The sequence below is a fragment of the Melanaphis sacchari genome, unplaced genomic scaffold (genome assembly GCF_002803265.2).
Source record: "Melanaphis sacchari strain LSU unplaced genomic scaffold, SCAv2.0 Contig221_pilon_pilon, whole genome shotgun sequence".
In the NCBI taxonomy this organism is placed as follows: domain Eukaryota; kingdom Metazoa; phylum Arthropoda; class Insecta; order Hemiptera; family Aphididae; genus Melanaphis; species Melanaphis sacchari.
In genome coordinates, this window is record NW_020271098.1 from 1302732 (window position 1) to 1325168 (window position 22437).

Here is a 22437-nt window from a genome sequence, read left to right on the forward strand (position 1 = left end):
ATACCTATCTAATAACACTATACACATGTATCTCGGTCGCGGCACACTTGTATTCCGTATTTCCGTGGAACACCGCGGTTGAGAAACACCGCAGTAGTGTATAGTATATAATACTATGTTATAAATTCAGGTGTAAACTATACATACATATATAATCATTAATTAAGCAATTAAAATTTTACACAAGTCTACACAATAAACTAGTAAAAAAAACCTCAACTTTCTCATCCATAAGCGATAACCTTACATTTTCAAATTTGTTAATTTAATAATTTAAATTAGATATAGATATATTATAGCTGGTACCTAAACCTTAATATTATAATTAGAAAAATAGCGTATTTGTTATACATAACTATAAAAGACATCAATGAACTTTCAAACATTATTGTGCTGTACATTTTAATGTAAATTCTAATTGATAGCTCCGCTTATAGATTTAATATTATAAGTATCAGTATATGTTCCGCACTGATTAAATTTATACACATTACACAAGTCACAAATTACCGACTCGTACCCTCCATTACCAAGAATAGATATTGACGTTCGGAAATATTCTTTAATCTATTAATTCGAAATTTAAGACAAATATTTTTTTTTTTTTTTTATAAATTTATTACGGCTTCAAAAGCAAAGGTTTTTAGCCTGCATTAAAGTAATACAAACAAATTTACATTATATCTTTATACGAATATTGACGTTTTTAAGATAGATTACAGTTTATGGCTTATGTTTATACTACGAAAAATGAATTGATTGAGTCCATATTGTCTTCGTTGAATGCTTGGTGGAGTGTGATGGGGTTTTTGAGGGTCTTATCGTTTTAGGCTTTCGTGTATTTGGCGCAATTTAAGATTATATATTCTATTGTTAATGTTCCATTGGTTACCACTGGGGGGCTGATTATTTTCTGATGAGATAAGCATGTGTTAAATATGAGTGGTCTATTTTAGCTCGAGTAATATTTACTTCCTCTCTTCGTTTAGAGGTGTTAAGAGGATATTTTAATAAAAAAAATAAAATAATTTTACATTTCTCAGTTTGTTGGAGAGAGGAAGGTTTGACTAATATTTTTTAGTAGATATATGATAGTATATAATAGATTCTTCCATTATTTTATGCTGTATGATGTTGGAAGTTTCGGATGATGTTAGCGTGTTTATCTTTATGGAAAGAAAAAATGTGGTGACTTCATAGGCTGTAGTGTCAGTTCTCTCATTTCCTTATATCCCGACATGTGAAGGGACCCACTTGAAACATGTAGGGCTATTTATTTCAGATATTCTGTACCTGTTTTTGTTTAATATCTTCAAGTGAGTCTATAGTACGTTGTTATTGTTTGTAGACAAAGCTGATAAAGGCAAATACTTCTAAATATATTTCATTTTTTAAATTATTTATATAATTATTGTTCTTTTATCTATATAGATTTCATATTAATTAATGATTATACCTATAACACCCCACATTACGTACTCTAGTAGTCTAGTCGTTTTTTTAACTTAATTATAAATAGGTACATCACAATGTTCATTTTTATTTACCTACATTTTAATGGTGTAATACACTAAAATACCTCTATAAGTACAAATTATTAGTCATATTAAAATTAAATAATAAACAGTAAATTAGTTTTCCAGATAGTTTTACACCTACAGTAAGATCTTAAATCATGCTACATCTACTACACTGTAGATACAATATAATAGTTCATGGTAATCAGCCATCGGTGTGATGACTTATGAATCATCATTAGATTATCTACTATATAAATTTATGAATGAATCGAGCTTAATAGCACTACAATAACGCGTTATATTGATATAAAAATAACATTTATACATGTAATCAAGGTGGAATTAGCAAACTTCAAGAAACTAAAATGTTAAGGTACAACAAATCTGCTTATTATATTACATTAAATACTGATTGACAGTGGCGTATTTTCAAATTTTTTGTGGGGAGGGGGGGGTCTTTATATTAAATATAAGTTTATAACATTATAATAAAATACATACGAGTTATGATTTAATAATATTATTTATATTATATTATATTTCACTATTATTATGAAAATAAATGTCAATTAATAGTTAAACCCAAGTTATTTTTAAAAATATTGTAATACAAACATTAAAAACACATAATATAAATTAATATTATTTTTTTCTGGGGGGGGGGTCGAGACCCGGGGGACCCCCCCCCTCGTAAATACACCACTGCTGATTGACGATTGTAAATATTAATAATAATTAAAAGTTTCTGAATTTAATATAATATACCTATAAAAAATTTAGTGTTATATATCATAAGGAAAAAATCCCCGGATTTTGACTTAACAACAATGACAATTGCATTTATCACATAAGATATCTGATAGATCGATAAATATTATAATTATTTGAGAATGGTTGAATAGATGCTCTGTGTCTTCTAAACAACATAGTATTCGGATATTTATAATAGTACCATTACAATTTTTATTTTTGTTCTACTTTCAAGTCGACTAATTTCATGAGTAATTCAACTCTGGCCAGGATGATTATTATTACAGGGTCCGGCAGTAAAACCGGATGATTTAAGGAGGAGGATAAAAGGTCGTTATGTGATGGTGGGTGCTTCGTATTCCGACCATCATTAACATCGCGATCTACCATTTAGTAACAATGAATCGTTGGTCGGTTGAACAACGCGGCTTTGCTGTTAAAGCATATTTTCAAAATTACAAGAGTTTTATTCAAACACGTCGTGTTTTTTGACGTCATTTCAAAATATCGTGCAACCAGCCTCTTCCGTCAGATAATGCAGTTCGAAAATTGGTAAATAACCTCAAGCAAACTGGATCGACAACTAAAAATAGAGATGGGAGTACAAGAACAGTTCGAACCCCTGAAAATATTGAACTTTAAGTTCCGGCAACAAGAATGCATACATAACAATGGAGGTCATTTGGCAAACATAGTACATAAAAAATAGTATTTTTTGTATTGAATATCAAATTGTAACTTTAATACTTTATATTTATATTTATTAAAATAAATGCATTCTTTAAATAATAATTAAATATCTAAATCATTCCGTTTCACTGCTGGACCCTGTATTTCAATAATATGCCTTTCTTCAGTAGATACACAGATCTAACTCATGATTTTTGTTTTTGTTTTGTTCCATTATGTTTTTGATTCTTTTTGTTAATTGTTAATTTATCATACTCTATGATAAATCATAAAGTTTTTCATAATTTTTCAATTTATATCATCTTACATCTAGTATCTATTTCAACTGTTTATTGCATGCACAATTAACTTGCATAATATAATCTATAGTCTACAAACTCATAAAATAGTGATCAAAAAAAATTATCAATGAATACATATCATAGTTTAATTGTACTATTATACTGATTATTATGAAGTTAAATGTAATTATGCATGATTTACTATGCATATATAATGTATATTATATTATTTTATAAATTAAATCTAACTATAAGGTAAAATATGTTTTTCTCGATATTATAAATAAATATCATGAAAAAAAAAGGTCAATCCTGTAATATTTTCATATGCTATACAGCGTGTGGTCATTATTTAGATACCACTAAATATGTTACCAGCTATTGGACGATTTTTTTGCTCCATTTTGGTGTCACTTTCAAAATTGAAAGAAATTGAAAGAAACCTACGCCATGGGCGTCCCCAGACATTTTTCTAGAGGGGGAGGGGGCAAAATTAATTTAAAAAATGAATATAGATTTTTTTATACATTTTATTTATAATGCATTATTCATTATTACATTAAATTATTAAAATTAAGTAACAAATTTAAAATTTTAAGGGGAAGTGCCCCATCTTGCCCCCTTCGCTTTTGGAGGCCCATGTATACAACTATAGGCGTATTCTTGGGTCTTGGAGAAAGGGGCAGATTGTGGAAAAACTAAAAATCTATTAGGTATAGTAGGTATAGAAAGAGGAATTTTTTCTCGAATTAATAACTCTTAAAACAGTCGAAAAAATTTAAATGGTATATACATTATACGCTAACATTATTGAACGATATTATAGATACTATAGTTATTTAATATTATTTTTAACTGGAATAAAAAAAATATATCACGATGCTTTGTCCATTTTTTATTTTTTATTTTTAATATTTAAATTAATTTAATTTAAACTTATAACAGGGGGCAAAAAGATACAATTGTCTGTTGCCCACTGCCCGGATTACGTTTATGTATATCACCGTCCACTATACATTAAATAATAACAATTGTTGAATTTTGCTGGGCATATAGACATATAGTAGTGTTTATATGACATATAAATATAATATATATAATAATAATCATTATTATTATACTTCATGAGTATGGGATACGGTGAAATGCGTAAAAGGAAATGCGATAACGACGTTCGTCGCTTGGATTGTTGAGGGTCGCGTTTTATGCATTACGCATTCGAGAACAAAATATGTGGTTTATACATTGCTTGTTTGTGGCAAGTTGTAAGTTATTCTGAAAAAAAAACTAAAACAAAAAAATATTTCAAAGAATTAATTTTTTTTTTATTGTGAAAACATTTAAAGTTTTCACTTAAAAATATGAATATAATGTTATTTACCCTATCAGTGAGGTTTTTTCTACTTCCACACTGCATACTCGTATTAAAAAATAATGAGTAAAAAAAAAATATTTAATAAATTATATTTTGAAATTATTATTAATTTTAGACTACAATTTTTAAAATTATCAATTAGTTAATGATTTATTTTTTTATTAGTATTGTAGTAGATTGAACATTTTTTTTCCAGAAACATAATAATATATTTATATAGCAATTTCATTATCATATTCTTTTGAATAATATTACTGACTACCATTCATTAATCAAGCTATACATAAAAAAAATGTCGTTGTTCTGTAAATCGAATGCTAATAAGTATTAAACTCATAGTAAGAATAGCTTAAATTAATTAACATATTTTTAAAATATCATTATGTAACAATAATATATATTATAGTGAAAAATTTCAATTCACAAGTAAAAATTTTTGAATTACAATAAAATAATTAAAATTTATTTTTTTTATCAATAAAATATCTAATCTTGTCAACATTCGAACTTAATATATAGATTTATGCATTAAAAGTTATGCACACCATTGTATTTCGATATTTATTAGTTGTAAAAAAAACTTGTGAGAAACACACTATATTAAGTATTTTTTTTTAAATATATTTTATCATAGAAAAAAAATTTTAAATATTTAAATTTCTATAAATTTCTAATGAAGCTTAAAAATATTTTAAAAAAATGGTCTTGGAAATTTTTTTTATAAATATTTGGTAAAAAATTTGAATTTCTATTAACAAATCACTTTTTAAATTTAAGTTTGATTCTTAAAGCATTTATATTGCTTTAAAAAGTGAAAACAGACCCACATAGTATCATAGTAAAACAAATACATTAATTACTTCACTCAAAGTCTTAATGACTCATACATTTTTAAATACTTTAAAATTCACTATACCTTAAATCACATATCTTGTTAAAAAAATTAATCAACTTGAACAGTACTGAGCAGTGAGGAAATAAAATATGTGGGTAATGCAACTGAAATTTTCTCGTCTCGCTGGAAAAAAATTTCGCACTACCACTGTGTGGCTATGTGAAGGGTGAATGTGGGAAGGGATTACCTAACTTAATAGACCGTAAATTAAGATTCTCCATGTACAAACCTGAGTACTTCGTTTGTATGGGCTATATCGGTATAGATCGTATTGGTGCAATAAATAAAAATTTAAAATTAATGTAATAAAATAGAGTAAACAAGACATGTATATTTTTGTAATCACTTCAGTAATTCAGTATATCAATTAATGATACTTTCAAAGTTATCTGTAATTCAACAGAGCACTCAAAAATTCACTGTTTATGTCCCTTCATCGTACATATGAGTTATGAAATAAACAAAATAACACTAATCTAACTTAATCTGGCGGACTTAATAATTAATATTAATAATATTATAATATTAAAATATAATAGTTCATACAGTAGTCAAATAATGTCTGTACGGTCCATAAGTATCTATAAAACTATAAATAAACTATAAAATTAATATCATGCGTCTACCATAGCATAATATTTTATAAAATACCTACACTCAATGTGCACAATAACGGTTCGCGTATGAAGCAAAAACTGACTAATAGCATTTTTGGCAAGATAATTTATATTTTTCTACAATTTGCAGTTCTCAAAACGGCATTGGTTACAGTTATCAGGGAATTTCCAACCCTCATATTTAACGCACCACAAATGTTATTATAAAATAAATGAATTTTTTTTATACATGATTAATTAATAGCGGTCTGGTAATTGATATGCGGTGTATATTATATGACGAGTTAAATATATAATATACAAAATATACTATTATTATAGTCGCAGATTCCATTTTTTGCAAACGCGTCTAAAAATATACGCTGCGGCGGCGGCGTCCAGTGACACGTGTAGATAGCAGTCAAGCGTTATTAACCAACCGGTGGTGATGCTAAGGGTGTATCGAGTTACTCTACAGAAAACGCGAGGGTAGCGTCTGTCGCTAGCGAATTTAATCGAGAATATGAGTAGTAATGGACCTATGCCAATGCAATCTGTCAACCGTATTATCGTCCGCCCGTCCGGCGAACGTGTATTGCTATCATACCACCGAACTTATTTCCCTAAAGAACCAGTTTTCTATGATTTTTTTCCATGTAACGGGGTGGAACGACTATCGCACGGCGTACTGCAACGTGCCGCGCGCGCACCACACAACCACCGGCGTTTAGCCTTAGCGTTGTTCCGTTGTAGGTGCGACGCTTTCAGCTGCTGAGCTCGTTCGTGGTACCTCGACAGCCCACAACTCCCTCGTTTGCGCTGACCCTCCGGCGATCACGTTTGGTTAATGCACGGTTAAATCTAGAATAAACTTTTTTCGCTAACTATCAGCTACCCGCTTCACCTTGTAGATACAATCTGCAGACACTAATGAATGGTGATAACACACTCTTGCGACTTCGACTACATACCGCAATAATTTACGATGTAAGCGATTCGTCTTGACGGTTTGCGAAAATTGTAATAACCATGTGATTTTCTGCCACCGCCCCACAAGGGTAACAATAGCAATTATTTTCGAAGAGCGAGCGCAAAAAGAGATCGCCGGCACTGAGCGCGCGTCCACGACACACCGACGAGTGTGCATATTATGTATGTGTTTAGAGGATCGTGACGGGTGTCATGTTCGCGGTTTAGTAGTATCGGAGGTGTGCGAGTGTCGGCGTGTGGCCACGCACCGTGTGTGTGAACGAGCGAGCGAACGCGATTGAGAGAGAGGAGCGTGTGGTGCGGAGACTACCAGTGAGTGAGAGAGAGAGCGCACGCGCCACCACCACCGTCAACACCACCGCCACCAACACCACTACTATTACTACTCATAGTACTAGTATTACTACTATTACTACTACTACTACGACTACTACTACGACTACTACTACGACTACTACTACTACTACTACTACTACTACTACTACTACTACACTACTATTACTACTATTACTACTACCACTACTACTACTACTGCCACCAGCGGCGGCGGCAACGGCAGAAGGCAGAAGCACAAGTAGTAGCGAGCGGCGACGGTAGTGTGTTTTTCGCGTGAATGTATGCGCGCGCTAGTGTTGTGTGCGCGTGAGTGTGAGAGTGTGCGAGCAGAGCAGCAGCGAACCGCCGAGAGTGTGTGTATGTGTGCGTGTGTGTGTGTATGTGTGCGTATGCGAACGGTGATATATAGATAACAGCACCGCGCGCGCGTTTTTGGGCACTACGCGCCACCTCACTGCCCGTTCACCGTGCTCGCGCACCGTTCGCTCCCACCGTTCCCAACGACCACTGTCACACGCACACATACACACACGGGCACACGCACACACGCACACATATACACACACACACACTCCTCGGCCCGTGTACATCGTCCGCCACCGCTACTGCTCGCCGCGTATAGTGGTGTCGTCGTCGCCGCCGCCGCCGCTGCCGCCGCCGCAGCCGCCGTCGTCGTCGTTGTCACCGCCGCCGCCGCTGCCGCCGCCGCCGCCGCCGTCGCCGTCGTCGTCGTCGTCGTCGTCGTCGTCGCCCCGTCGTTATTGTTTTCGTGGTGGTGCGAACGAGTAACAACAATAACAATAAAACCGGTGTCGCCTCTAAACGAGCCGTAGCCTAGTGCTGGCCTCCGCCCCGCCGTCGCCGCCGCCGCCGCAGCAGCAGCCGCAGCCGCCCTCCCGCCGGAAAGCCACAAAAATAGGCTGGCCTAATGTTATGGGGTGTTTTGGAAGCGCCGCGGCCAAGACGGACCACGACGATGCGAAAAAGGGCAAGGAGACGAACAAAAAGATAAACCAGCAGCTGCAAAAGGACAAACAGGTGTACAGGGCCACACACAGATTACTGTTGTTGGGTGAGTGAGAGGGTCTATGTTTTTTTGAAAAATTAAAATTTTTCTCCTGTCTCACATTTCACTCTCGTCAGCCGTTGTGAGAACACTACTAGTCCTGGTTTGTCACCAGCGCTTTCCATTCCCACTCATGATCCACCCTTTTTCTGATAAATGCTCGCCAAGTACTAACCCTAAAGCTCTGCCAAAACTTCCCTTGATTTTGGGCTTCATCAAATGTTGGATATATTATCTAACCACTATTGGCTATCAAGATCTGCACAGTGCAATTGTTTCTAGTGTCTTTCAAAACGTTTGCTTGTTGTGATTGATTTAATAGTCTTAAGAAATCAGCAATTTCTGTGTATTGCCTCTTTGGTCTTCTGCATGGATTTTTCTCTGTATTCTTTGTCAATTTCTCTTCAGTCTAATAATACCTTTATACTAATACAATACCAATGTAAATTATATGTATTATCACTCTTGCTTGTTGATAATCGATATTGAGTGGTGCTCTAAGTCAGTCCCTTGAAGTCTTCTTACAATTTTCAAAGTTTCTATATTTTAATTACCATAATTGTTATTGCAGTAAAATTTGTTTATGGCGCATAATTTTTATTTTAAGTTTAAACCGAGAATGTTTTGTATATTAAAAATTTTCCTGAAAGACTAGGTCATAGATATCAGTGGTTTATCTTACCTCTTGACGATTGTATTGAATAATTATTTTTGTAAAAGATAAATGATAATATGATCAATATTTTCATTTTGTATCTTTATTGTGAATATTCAATTCAAACTATAGGTATAAGTACACATTTACTTGGATTTTGAGTGTTTGATTAGCTATTCTCTTAAATCATTGGTGTCCTTGAAAGTAGTTGAAATTGAAAGATGTAATTATTGATTGTAATCTTAACTTTTCATTTTTACCAACAAGTATCAATCATCAGTAAACTTGTTTTATTTTATATTTTTCTCCTATATATTAGGATATACATGTATGTATAATTTTTTTACCTAATTACAATATTTACATGTGACAGACGACAGTATAACTATGTTAATAAACTAAACATGATAGTGTATAATATAATCGATTAAAAATATAAACTTGAAAACATGCCAAATGTTGTGTCTTGGTTAGTTTTAAATTTATATTTTTCTCATAACATCTACCAGAAAAATACACAATTTTATACACATTTATATAAAAATGTTTTAAGCGTAACATTACATTTATTTTGATGTCTTTACATTTTTTTTTTTTCATTTAACATTCTCTTAAAATGTGTGTTGGTAATATTAACAGATTATCTTGTTATACATCAATATTTGTTCAAATGAATGTACCTTTTTTTTTCTAAAGAATATATCTATCTCGATGATATACCCAAAAAAGAGTTTAGGTATGGTTAGCAATAATATAAGTTTTAATGAATTAAAGAAAGACTAATGCTCAGAATAGTTAAACAGATTGTTAAAATAAAGAGAATTCCTTTCAAAACTTTAAACACTGATTCCTAATTGACGGAAGTATTATTGTCACGTCCAACAATAATGAGAATATTTTGTTTTCAAAATATTCTATTATTTCAGTAGTATTTCACTATTCATAGTTATTGAAAAATGTAAAATATAAAATACTGAAATAATAAATTAAGATAGTTGAATGAAACAATAGTAGCTGATACTTAAACCATGTCTTAACCAAATTTACTGTCAATGAATATCCTTGGGAAATTACCACAATGAATTATATTTATATTTAGACAAATCATATTGTGTATTATAACCAATATTAAAAAAATTGGATAATATAGAAACTTACAAAAATTAATAAATGCTTGTTTTCAAATTTTCAAGTTATATTATTTTTTTTCTTGTAGGAGCTGGAGAATCTGGTAAAAGCACAATTGTTAAACAAATGCGAATATTGCACGTAAATGGATTTAGTGAAGAGTATGTATAAATAATAAAATAATATTACTTTTTGAATTTCTAATTAATGTAAATTAATTTTATAGAGAGAAAAAACAAAAAATTGAAGATATTAAAAAAAATATTAGAGATGCCATATTGGTAAGTTTATTCTTGTCATTCAATATTATATATGAACATATGCAATATATAAATTTATTTTTATAGACAATTACAGGTGCCATGAGCACACTCACCCCACCAGTACAATTAGAACACCCAGAAAATCAATTTAGAGTCGATTACATGCAAGATGTTGCTTCCCAACATAACTTTGAATATACGACGGTGAGTAATAATTCTAATAGTTTATGGTAAATTACTCTTATATTGTCATTAGTTTTTTTCTAAATACTATTTTTTCATAGGAGTTTTATGAACACACAGAAATACTGTGGAAAGATAGAGGTGTACAGTCTTGTTTTGACAGATCTAATGAATATCAACTCATTGACTGTGCAAAATAGTAAGTATTTCACTTCAATATTCTCAAATTGTAATCTTAACATTTCTGTTTATGTATATATATATATGTATATAAAACAAAACTACAGGTGTAATCAATGAAATAATTCAAAAACATAATATATCTATGTTATGAATTTACTTATCATAGTACAAAATGTAGTGTCCTCTTTTAGTTTGAAAAAGTAATGTTTAAATTTAAAATTCTCTGTTTGGTTATTTTATTTTATTGTTTTGTTTAGTTGCAAAACAATTGGTATTAATTAAATTATTTATTTTACATTTTCATTATTATTGTTATTATTATTAAGTACTATATTTGCATTTAAGAGAGTTTAATTTACTATTTTTCAAATAGAAATTTATGTTAAACATGTTTTTTTTTGTTGATTTAGGTTTATTGATTATTAGTTATTACATAATTTAAAATGTTTCATTTCTTTTATCTTAATGATATAATGACATGAGATATAAACTATATTTAAATAATAATAGGTTTGTGTTTTTTCTACAATATACTTAGGTTAGGTTAAATGTGTCTTAGAAAAATCTTTTAGTAGTATAAAATCATTCAAATATTCAAATATTTATTTTAAATAAGAAAAAGAATAAATAAGCTATCTCTGTATAATAATTAAATATATAATTTTTTTATTTCAGTTTCCTTGATCAAGTACACATTATCAAGCAAGTAAATTATACCCCTTCAGAACAAGTAATTATAATATTCTTACTTAATTTTACTTGTATGTTTTTACATTTTTTTACAAAACCTTTTTTTTTTTTTTAAATTTTTGTTTGTGATTAATTTAAAATAAATAACGTTTAACCTACTAGGTAATTTTTCTAGTTTAATATGTAACTTATTAATCTTAAATTTATTATTTAAGCTTAATAGTAATGTGTCAAAAGCAATTGCATCAAATTAATCAGTTTATATATTTAAATTTTATACTTATACTAAAAATGTTTTTAATCTTAAACTAATGCCAATACATAGCTAGTAATTGCAAGTGGTAAATTTAAAAAACATGATAATCAAAGATTATGACTTATTAACTTTTAATGTAGTTATACAAATACTGATTAATACATATATAGTTAAGGGGTAGAGAATTATATTAGCCCAACCCTTAAAAAATTAAAATGCATTTTATTTAAAACTATCCAAAAATTATGTTTTCTTTCTATGTCAAGCTGGCCCAACCCTCAAAAAAAATTATTCTCTATAGTTATTTCAGTATAATAATAATTCAAAGTAAATTAATAATAAAATAAAATAATGTTATATTAATGAAAATATAGTTTGTCACTGGTGACTACTTAATAAATTAGTATATAAAAACCTTATCAATATCAAATAAATATTAACCATGAGTTGCATTAAGTATAAATTAATGCATACAAATGTTCAATGTTGTAAAGTATTTGAGTAGAAATGTTGTATAAAAGTATTCAAATACTTTTTTTGTATCAAATACTATTCTGTTTTCAATAAAAATATAACTGGCTTTTATGAATTATACAAAAAAAGTGCATAAATTACACATACATAGTAAATGATTACCTATCAAATATTGGTATCCATAACTGATATATTTTAGATTGTCAATAACATTGAATGTATAAGAACTTTATAAGTAGACACATACCCAAATTTATTTTTTTATTGTCATCATGAGTACACAAAAATATTGGCTGGAGTAATTAATTTTCTTATATAATTTATAATAGGTTTATTACAATAATAGTATTGTTTTATTTTAGTTATATTAATATTTAAACTATTTTTATTATATTAGTATTTAAATAACTATTCTAAGAGTATATATTTAATTAAATACTTTTAAAAAATATTCCTTACAAAATTAGTTTATGATGATAGTTAAAAACACACTATAAAATAAACATCAATTTAAATTAAATTTTTTCATTAAATTTTAATAAATTATTTTTAGGACATACTTAGGTGCCGTGTTTTAACTTCTGGTATATTTGAAACACGATTTCAAGTTGAAAAAGTTAATTTTCAGTAAGTATACAAATTAAATGTAATTAAGTGTTCCAAATAAATTAATATTTATTATACTTTTTTTTCAGTATGTTTGATGTGGGAGGCCAAAGAGATGAAAGGCGTAAATGGATACAGTGTTTTAATGATGTCACTGCCATCATATTTGTGACTGCTTGTAGTAGTTACAATATGGTCCTTAGGGAGGATCCCACTCAAAACCGACTTCGTGAGTCATTAGACTTGTTCAGAAGTATATGGAACAACAGGTATTTATTTTATTTTTATTTTATTATTATTAAACTTTATATTTTTACTATTTATTTTTTAAAGATGGTTGAGAACGATATCAGTGATATTGTTTCTGAATAAACAAGACTTATTAGCCGAAAAAATCAAGGCTGGTAAATCTCGGCTAGAAGATTATTTCGCAGAATTCACCCGTTACCAAACGCCAATGGATGCTACTCCAGATCCAGGAGAAGACCCTCCAGTTATTCGCGCCAAATATTTCATCCGAGATGAGTTCCTTGTATGTAATTTGTATCTATAATTTGTTTATTTTTATAGTAAAATAACAAGTATTATATTAGGTTTTTTATTATTGGTTTATAGCGCATTAGTACTGCCAGTGGCGAGGGTAAACATTACTGTTATCCACATTTCACCTGCGCTGTTGACACTGAGAACATCAGACGTGTGTTCAATGACTGTCGCGACATCATACAGAGGATGCACCTGCGCCAGTACGAGTTGCTATGATCTCTCCCTTACCCACTCACATATACATACACAGGTCTCTTCATTATTCTGCAGCAATTTTGAGTAAGTAATTATGTTTTAAGAAACCATTAATTTGGGTTCTTAAATATCATTTTTATTGAACATATTTTAAACATTCATAATTATTATTATTATTATTATTTATTAAGTACCAAATTTTATTAATTTAACAATATATTTATTATGTTTAATTACTATGATAAATAAATAAATTATATAGTTATAAATTATGATTTTTATAATAAATAATTACTGCTCTGTATAAATACTTATTCATAGTTTATATAGGAATTTTGATTTTTAAAATCATTATTCGTAGTAATATAAATTAATTTTCTCTTTGGTCAACAGATTTTTAATTCATTAATATTTTTTATCAGTATTAATTGTTCTGAGTTATAATTAATTTTATTTATTTTTAATGAAATCTTTAATATTTAAATACTCAAAATATTAATATCCTATGTATTTTATTTTTGTTTTTTTTTTTTTCATTTTTCTAAGTTAAACTATTCGCATCTTTAATTATATATAACATACCAAAGACTATTAGAAAATAAATTTATTATTGTTTTATTTGTTAATAAATATCTCGTTTGATTTATTATTCACATAAATTATAAATGTGTTTTTATTTAATTTTTGAATAAGAGCAAACATTTTTATGCACTAAATATGCTAAGAATCAAATGATTTTATTAAAAAAAAATCCATTTAAGTATTTTTTTATTGAATAATGAGATTTTTCACATTATTAAACAACAAAAATTAATTAAAAGTAACAATTTTTGAAAAAGAATAAAAATAATTAATTTTTATATTTATATAATTAATTAAAACAGGTTAAAATTATTTAATATTCAAAGTTCCTCCAAGAAGAGAATTCTTCATTTTTTGTGAAGTATTTTTTTTATTTTCATACACACTATTGTCATATTCATTTATTATAAAAAATTAAGAAATAAAAATTGAAAAATGATAAAACCATAATTGAATGTAAGAAAATTATATTGTCTATATAAACGTTAAAAATAACAATGTATGCAATTATACTATTAACATTTTTAAAACTAAAAATAACATAGATGTATATTTTAAAATAAAATTAATAATATTATGTACAAAATAATAACATGATTTTATGTTTTAAAATAATTTACTATCTATAAATTACTTACCATACATTTATTTTTTGTTGAAAATAATATATAATAATATTTAATATCAGAATATTCTTATACTTTCTATATTTTTTTAAGACTAGAAATTGGAGACCGAACATAAAAGGTCGCCTGCTTAAAATATGTCTCAAAAAAAAAGTACTTAGCCTATACTAAAGTCATTTTGGTTGCTACTTTAACCAGTATAGTATATAATAGAAAATATTAAATTTTAACGGCTTTTGAAAATATACTCTATATTATAAACTGTAAAGCTTGTAAAATTATGCATTCATACATTATGTTAAACATTTATCAATTTGTTATAACATAAAGATCTTAGTTAATATCCAATATATTGGAATTTAAAATATAATATAATAATATTATGATTAAAAAAATATATACTGTTAATTGTGTTATTACAGTGATAATAGATAGTTAAACTTAATTTTCTAAACATTTATAATACTATTTAAGTATAATCTACTTATGTACATATGCGAAACGTAATTATACAAGCATTAAATTTATAATTGTCAAAATATTGCATAGATTTTTCAAAAAATATCAACAATTCTTCTATATATTAGACAAATTAAAGTAGTGACTGATTTAGTTGTAGCGTTAAATTGTGTGACCTATCAAGATGTATTCAGTTTTTTAGTAAGCAAATTTTGATTTCCTTGTTCTAGTATTAGTGAATATATCATTTCAATTTAATTTTTAATAATAATGATAAACTTAGTTATTTTAAAATTTATCAAATCATCATACAAATAAATTGTCCAATTTTATTAAACTGACTTTTTTGTACTATTAGTATAATTTTTTTAGTTTACATGTTGAGTTTATATTTAATTTCATACTTGATATTACAAATTACTAAATCATTTAATTGTGATAATTTTTCTCTTAGTAATTAATAAAATTAGAGTTAAAAATAAATATGTATTTAAAAATGAATAACTTTTATATCAATAATTAAAACTACTATTATAAATAAAATAAAATAATAATTCAAATTATACAATAATTAATATTTACTTTTATAGGAGTATCATTTAATGTATATTTTAACAAGTAAATCATATAATATAACAAAAGCAATAATGTTGAATACTAAATTAATATTTCATAAATTCTTTTTATTTTTATGGTTAATTAATGTATTAATTGATTTAAAGATTAAAAACAATAAACAATATTATTTAAAATTATTTAAATTACATTTAATAATTTATAAGTATATATATTATAATTGAATATAGTGAATGGTTTTTAATTTAATATTTATATGATGTATACTGAAATTTCCCAAATATTGTATTAATAAAGTATAAATAACCTTGTTAAATTATTTAAAAAAAAAAAAAATTAATTTTAAATTGTCCCTACTAAAGGACTAAATATAGGACGTATTATTATGTTTCTTTTTTTTTTTCATATCTGAATTGTTAAACTAGTATTTTACCATCAATATTAGATATAATATTATAAATTTCAATTTTAATTGTTTGTTCCAATTTTATTCTACAATTTGATTTTTCCCTTTTTATCTAGTTCTTTCAAATTCGATTGAAAATTGGTTTTTAATAATGTGTAGTTAATAAAATTATTTAGTACTCTAACTTATCATAAATATAGAATGATACAATTCATAACATGTAAAATAGTTTTTGGAAATTAATTCATATTTTTTTTCTTAATTAGATTTTCAGAATCACAGGTTATCAAATCCAAAATCATTTCAACAAACCTAAACATTTCAGTAGTATGTAATTAAATTGATTCTTTGTGGTGAGCGTTCTTTTACAAGCAGCCAAATAAGGATTTTGCAAAAAGAATACATATCTAGATATTAGGACCTTTGAAGATGTATAGGTACCTATGTTTGCCTAGTCACAATTTTAGATAATTTATTAGTAGAAGTAGTTTAAAAAAATTAACAATTAAACTTAAATCCTATAAAAGTATTTAATTTTTAATTTAATATCTGTTTCATTATGTTGTTCAATGTCTAGTACAATGAATATTATAAAATATATTCACCAATAAATACATTTGTTTTTTTTTTTGCTTTTAAGATTGGTGATACATTTTTCTAACATATAGTAATATTATAGTATGTAAAATTACATTGTCAATGGTTATATTATTGTTAACTATTATTTACCAGATACAATAATGTCCTAACCTAATGATTATATAATTTATATTAAAATGGATACCTAGTTCAAGCCTGTTTACTACAGTTGAATGTCCAAATTCAATGATGTAAATAATTGTATGCATTAATATAACTTTTTTTTAACTATATAATATTTGCAACGTTCCATTACAAAAAAAAAAAAAAATCGCACAATTGAAAGTATATATTTATCGTCTAAATATATATAAATTAATTTTTAATATTACCGTTATGAATGTTATACCAGTAAATCCAATGGTAAAATTTCCAAATCTTATGTAATTACGTGTATAGACAAATATAACTAATTATTACATTATGTTTGTAACTTACTAGTTTCTTTAAATTATGTATTATTTGTTTCTTGTTATAAGTCATATTTTTAAGTTATTATATATTTTTTTGCTCTGGGATAATATATGCATTTTTAAAAGAACAATAATTTGTTTACATAACAAAATCATTATTAAAAGATGGAACATAAGTTTCCTATGCTTATAATCAATATTAATTGTGCAACATGAACATGCACCAATATTTTGTTTATATTTATTTCTTTTACTTTTAATTTTCATTTTGTTTGGTGCTGCTTGCTTATACTTCCTTCTTCTACCCATCCTCCATTATTATCAAATCTTGTTAAACTAAAAAAAAAACATGTACAATTATTAAATCTAGGTTTTGATTTTAATTTTTTATAAGTTAACCAGTGTTTTTTCTTCAGAGGGTGATATTAAATTAGGACTTTTTTAAAATTGTATTGATTTATATCATTATTATTATTATTATTATTATTTTTTTTTTTGTACATAGATTTAGTGTGAGGGTCTGCCAATATTTAACATCATCATGCGAGAGTCAGTTGAAACCATTATTGTAAAATTAGTTGTCCTTTTCATTATGTTATATTATGTGTGTATCTGTGTATATGTATATATATATATAAATAATATATATATATTATATAAAATACTAAGCATAATAGTAATATATAACCTAAAAAAAAAAATGTAATACATTATAATTAAATATTACTACTTTGTTGAGTTTTTTATACATAAAAAATATGTTTATTATACATACAATTATGTATTGCTTTTTGTTTATACCTATTGTCTTTATTATTTGTAACCTAGTTGAATTGTTTTTCTTTTTCTTTTTTTTATTAATGTGTTTATTTTATTGTTTCGATTACTTATTATTTAAATTAACTTTAGAAAAGAAGTTTTTAAAAAAACATTAGATTCTGGAGTTTAGAAAAAAATTTGTTAACTTTTTTTTTCTATTCTATGGTTTATTTTATTGTTGAAAATAATATTGTACTTTTTAATTGCGTATGAGTAATAACTTTGTACAAAAGAAAAATTAGCGCAATAAATAATATTACAATATATACATATTATATATAATATTTATAATATAATGTGTATATATAATATATTTATTTTATTATTGTTTTTTTTTCCATTGGTATTGAAATTGCTGTTTTAAATAGCTAATTGTAATTTTACCATTAAAATAATAATAATAATAATAAAAGAAAAAAAATTTACCTTCTATGTATCCTTGAATATTTTAATACTCAATTAATTAATTATTTTATTTTATATATAAAAAAAAAGAAGTGGTTGGGTATCTACTTATTCTGCAACCAGAGTTCATACCCCACATTACTGTCTATCAATAGTATTTAATACACAATTCCAAAACTTTTATAATTGATATATTTATGCATTTGATATCTTACATTTCAGTAAATCAGATATTTAAATTATTTTTCAGTATAATATGTTATTTCCTCTATGTGGTCACTACCATGATTAAACAATTAAATCAATTTAATGTTGGAATTTTATAAATGTCTACCAATACATAATTAGTAACAATTTTCTCAATTATTAATACATTTTGTTCTAATGATTATTTGACTATTAATCCAAATTAGAAATTGTTTTAATGTACAATTCTTCTGATTAACTTATTCCAATGTAGGATCAATAATATGAATGTTTGATGTAAGTGTATTTGGACAATTTTATTGTTATTTAAAAACAATAGTATTAATTTTAAAAGGAATTTTAGATCAAGGCTGGAGCCGCTGGAGGTGTTTCAAACTTTGATATTGGTATTAGTTTACTATTGATATTTACCAAAACACCATACCATTTTTGATATTTTTGTTGAATTTAGACTTGTTTCTAAATCTGGAAATTTCAATATCTATTTTAAAAATTATGATTGTAAATATTTGTTATTGTTTAAATAAGTCATAAATATACTGTAGGGAGTTTTTATATAATTAATAGAAGATTGTAGTTCTATAAAAAGTTCAAGTACTTATTTTAGATTTGAGGATCACAACTTTTTTACAGTTTTACTGAAAACACTTCCAAGTTCAAACCATAGAATATATGTTAATACTTTTTATATTATTTATATATTGCTTTAGTTTTATACTTTAGATACACTAGTAAGAACTAGCTACCTAGAGGTCTAGTAGAAAATAAGAGCACCCCATTCTAGTTTTTAAATTATATGATTATAGAAAAATGTCTTATTAATTAGCAATTATTTATTTAAAAACACATTCATATTTATAAATTTAAATTGGTTTCAATTAATGAAAAAAAACCAAAAAAGTTAATTTAATAATCATAATATAGGTATAGTTATTTCCAACAATGCACAGTACATAGTAAGACATACAGTTGTTCTGGAGATGAAAGTTTTTATTGTATAAGTAATAGGTATTATACATTAAAATTATCAGAGATATAAAACATCAATTAAAAAAATTAACCATATTATATAGATATTTATAAATAAGTTTACTTATTTTACTTACTAACACTTGCTATAATTAAAAAATAATTTAAGAGATTACAAAAGAAACTTTCTTTAGGTTAGGTATCCAAGTGAAATTATATAATTTTTAAACTCTTTAATAACTATAAATTCCTAGTTTAAATGTTTAATACAAAAACTAAAAAATACCTGGCCAAATACTATTATTGATTTATAGGTATAATTAATTTAATATACTTTATTTATTTTTTGTATCGATTATTTGAATTAGGTAAGATCAGTATTTAAGAAATATACAAGAGCATATAATTTTAAATTTTGTACTTAAATTTAAAAGTTCCTAAATATAACTAATAAAATCTATAGATCTTAAGAGGACGCCCCATCCACATGTGTTGTCTCCGTCTTGAATATATTCATGGTAAATTTTCGTTCAGCAGAATCTATTTTATATTGTTAGCTTTAACATTAGAGTAAATTTACCTATTATCAAACTTAATGGTAAGAATTTTTTCAAGTCAATGATGAAAGCTTTTATTAATATTATAATTTTAAAGTGAGTATTATGAGCATTTTAAAGTTTAAATATTTTATACAGCTATAACTCGGTTTAAAATTAAAATATTAATAAAAGCCTATGTGATTCCCTAGATAAAATTCTTAGCTTTAAGTTTGATAGATAATAAGTAAATTTACTGCAATGTTAAATCTAACAACATAAATGGATTTTTCTGAACGAAAATTTGCCATGTTGTATATAAGACGGAGATAACACATACAGGTGCGGCGTCCTCTTAACGACTAGGTACTTACCTATTCAATTATTTTTTATAATGCTGTCCTTTATAGAATAGGTAATATTAGGTAGTCAACTTTTAAATTATCATTCATCACAATATAAAAATCTTGAATTATAATTTTTTGTTCTAAGTAATAAATAATGTTTATAACTAAAAGTACTATTTTTAGTAGTTTTTTTTTAGATACCTACTGTTGAGCGCGTACTCTGGTTTCGCATTCAATTAGTAATTTGTTCGAACGGTTTTACTACGTGAATAAATATACAAATACATGTGTTAGTATCATCAATATTATTTAAATGTGTTACACATAGTTCTGATTTATTAAGACTATACTTACGTAAATGTTTAAGCATAATAAGTAATACGTTGTATAAATGTATAATTAAGTAGGTATATAATTTATTTATATGCTTTGGATTAAATTATATACCTACATGGGACTACTTGTAAGTTACTTTATTTGAATATTTTAGGTTTCGAATGGAACGATAAACGTACTTATTAATTTCATAAGATTTTACAATAATGTGCTTTTTTTTGTATTTACCTATACAGGATAAGTAATTGAAAATATTCTTCGATTTTGAACTTTGAAGGTACCTACCTAATTCGGATAATAAAATTGGTACTTCGGACTCTTCGGAGAGATCATTTAAAATTCTCACCAGGTAAAACGAAAAAAAATTAAGAAAAACTAAGAATTTTTACGTAAAACTAGTGTCTTTATAAAATTTATTTTATTTTATTTAGTATAACCAAATTTCTGTTACCATTTCATTTTGACATTGCACATGGTAAATGTCACTGTGTGTATAAAATATAATAATAAACTTTAAATATTACAAGTACCTACCAACAATTACAAAAATATAACTAATAGACATCGTTATTTTTCGTTTAAATATTAATAATTTCGTTCTAAATTGTTCTTACAATGTTTATAAATAAAAACTGTGTTTGTATATTTTTTTTAATTTGTGGTTTCTCATAAGTCATAATAAAAAACTTATTATGAGGAACCTTGTATTTAGTTTTCATGACGTATTTTAATACATTTTCAACTACTAAATAGTTTTAAAATGTTCATGGTTTTAAACTTTTAACAAATTTTGTTAAAACTATTGTATTTTAAACACATAAAAAAAATCGAGCTCTTGTCTTTTATATTTTTGAATAGCTAGTTATAAATGTTATAATAGTAGCTTATGTGATACCTACTCATTAAATTTTTAAGTTTTTGATTAAGCAAACATTTTTTTTTATCGACGTTATAAAAAAAATTTAAAACTGTAAATGTTTAAAAACTATAGATAGGTAGGTAACTAAATCTAAAATAACTCAAAAGTGACAAAAACAGGTAAGTAGATCTACACCTCAATGGTTCGATACGCCCAGGTGATAGGTCTGATAAACAAAAATTCTTCTCGGGACTTCAACGATGATTATCTATATTGTGTCTATATCTGTATTCGATACACCATTACACCAATATAGATAATATTATCTTAAATCGTGATACTATATCTATGTGTATTTATAAATAATAAATTTCTACATTTTTTGAGTGATTCGACCACTGTACGTTAATAATATACGTTATTAACTATCATTTACTTAAGTATCGCTTGCTTGTAAATAAACTTTTACTATACATTTATGATTTTCACTAAATTTATTACTGGAATCGTAGTATACGAGTGAACTAGGGTGTATTGCGATTCGATCAAAATCCCTCTACCTAGTGCCATTTAATTATAT

The 22437-nt window shown here is 26.4% G+C and overlaps 1 protein-coding gene across 3 annotated transcripts; it reads left to right on the forward strand.

Moving 5' to 3' along the window:
• The first annotated feature begins 7662 nt into the window (after positions 1-7662).
• Positions 7663-18016, forward strand: LOC112594199 (guanine nucleotide-binding protein G(s) subunit alpha). 3 transcript variants are annotated; one of them, XM_025338866.1, is made up of 12 exons: positions 7664-8505; positions 10371-10443; positions 10509-10563; positions 10630-10749; positions 10830-10927; positions 11587-11641; positions 12885-12958; positions 13027-13206; positions 13271-13469; positions 13553-13762; positions 16594-16764; positions 17885-18016. In XM_025338866.1, exons 1-10 carry the CDS (start codon positions 8367-8369, stop codon positions 13697-13699), a joined length of 1140 nt encoding a protein of 379 aa, XP_025194651.1. In that variant the 5' UTR covers positions 7664-8366; the 3' UTR covers positions 13700-13762; positions 16594-16764; positions 17885-18016. The 3 variants fall into 3 exon arrangements, with proteins under 3 accessions (XP_025194652.1, XP_025194651.1, XP_025194650.1); XM_025338867.1 differs by lacking the exon at positions 16594-16764 and having other exon boundaries at positions 7663-8505; XM_025338865.1 differs by lacking the exon at positions 17885-18016 and having other exon boundaries at positions 16594-16956.
• The last annotated feature ends 4421 nt before the right edge of the window (positions 18017-22437 follow it).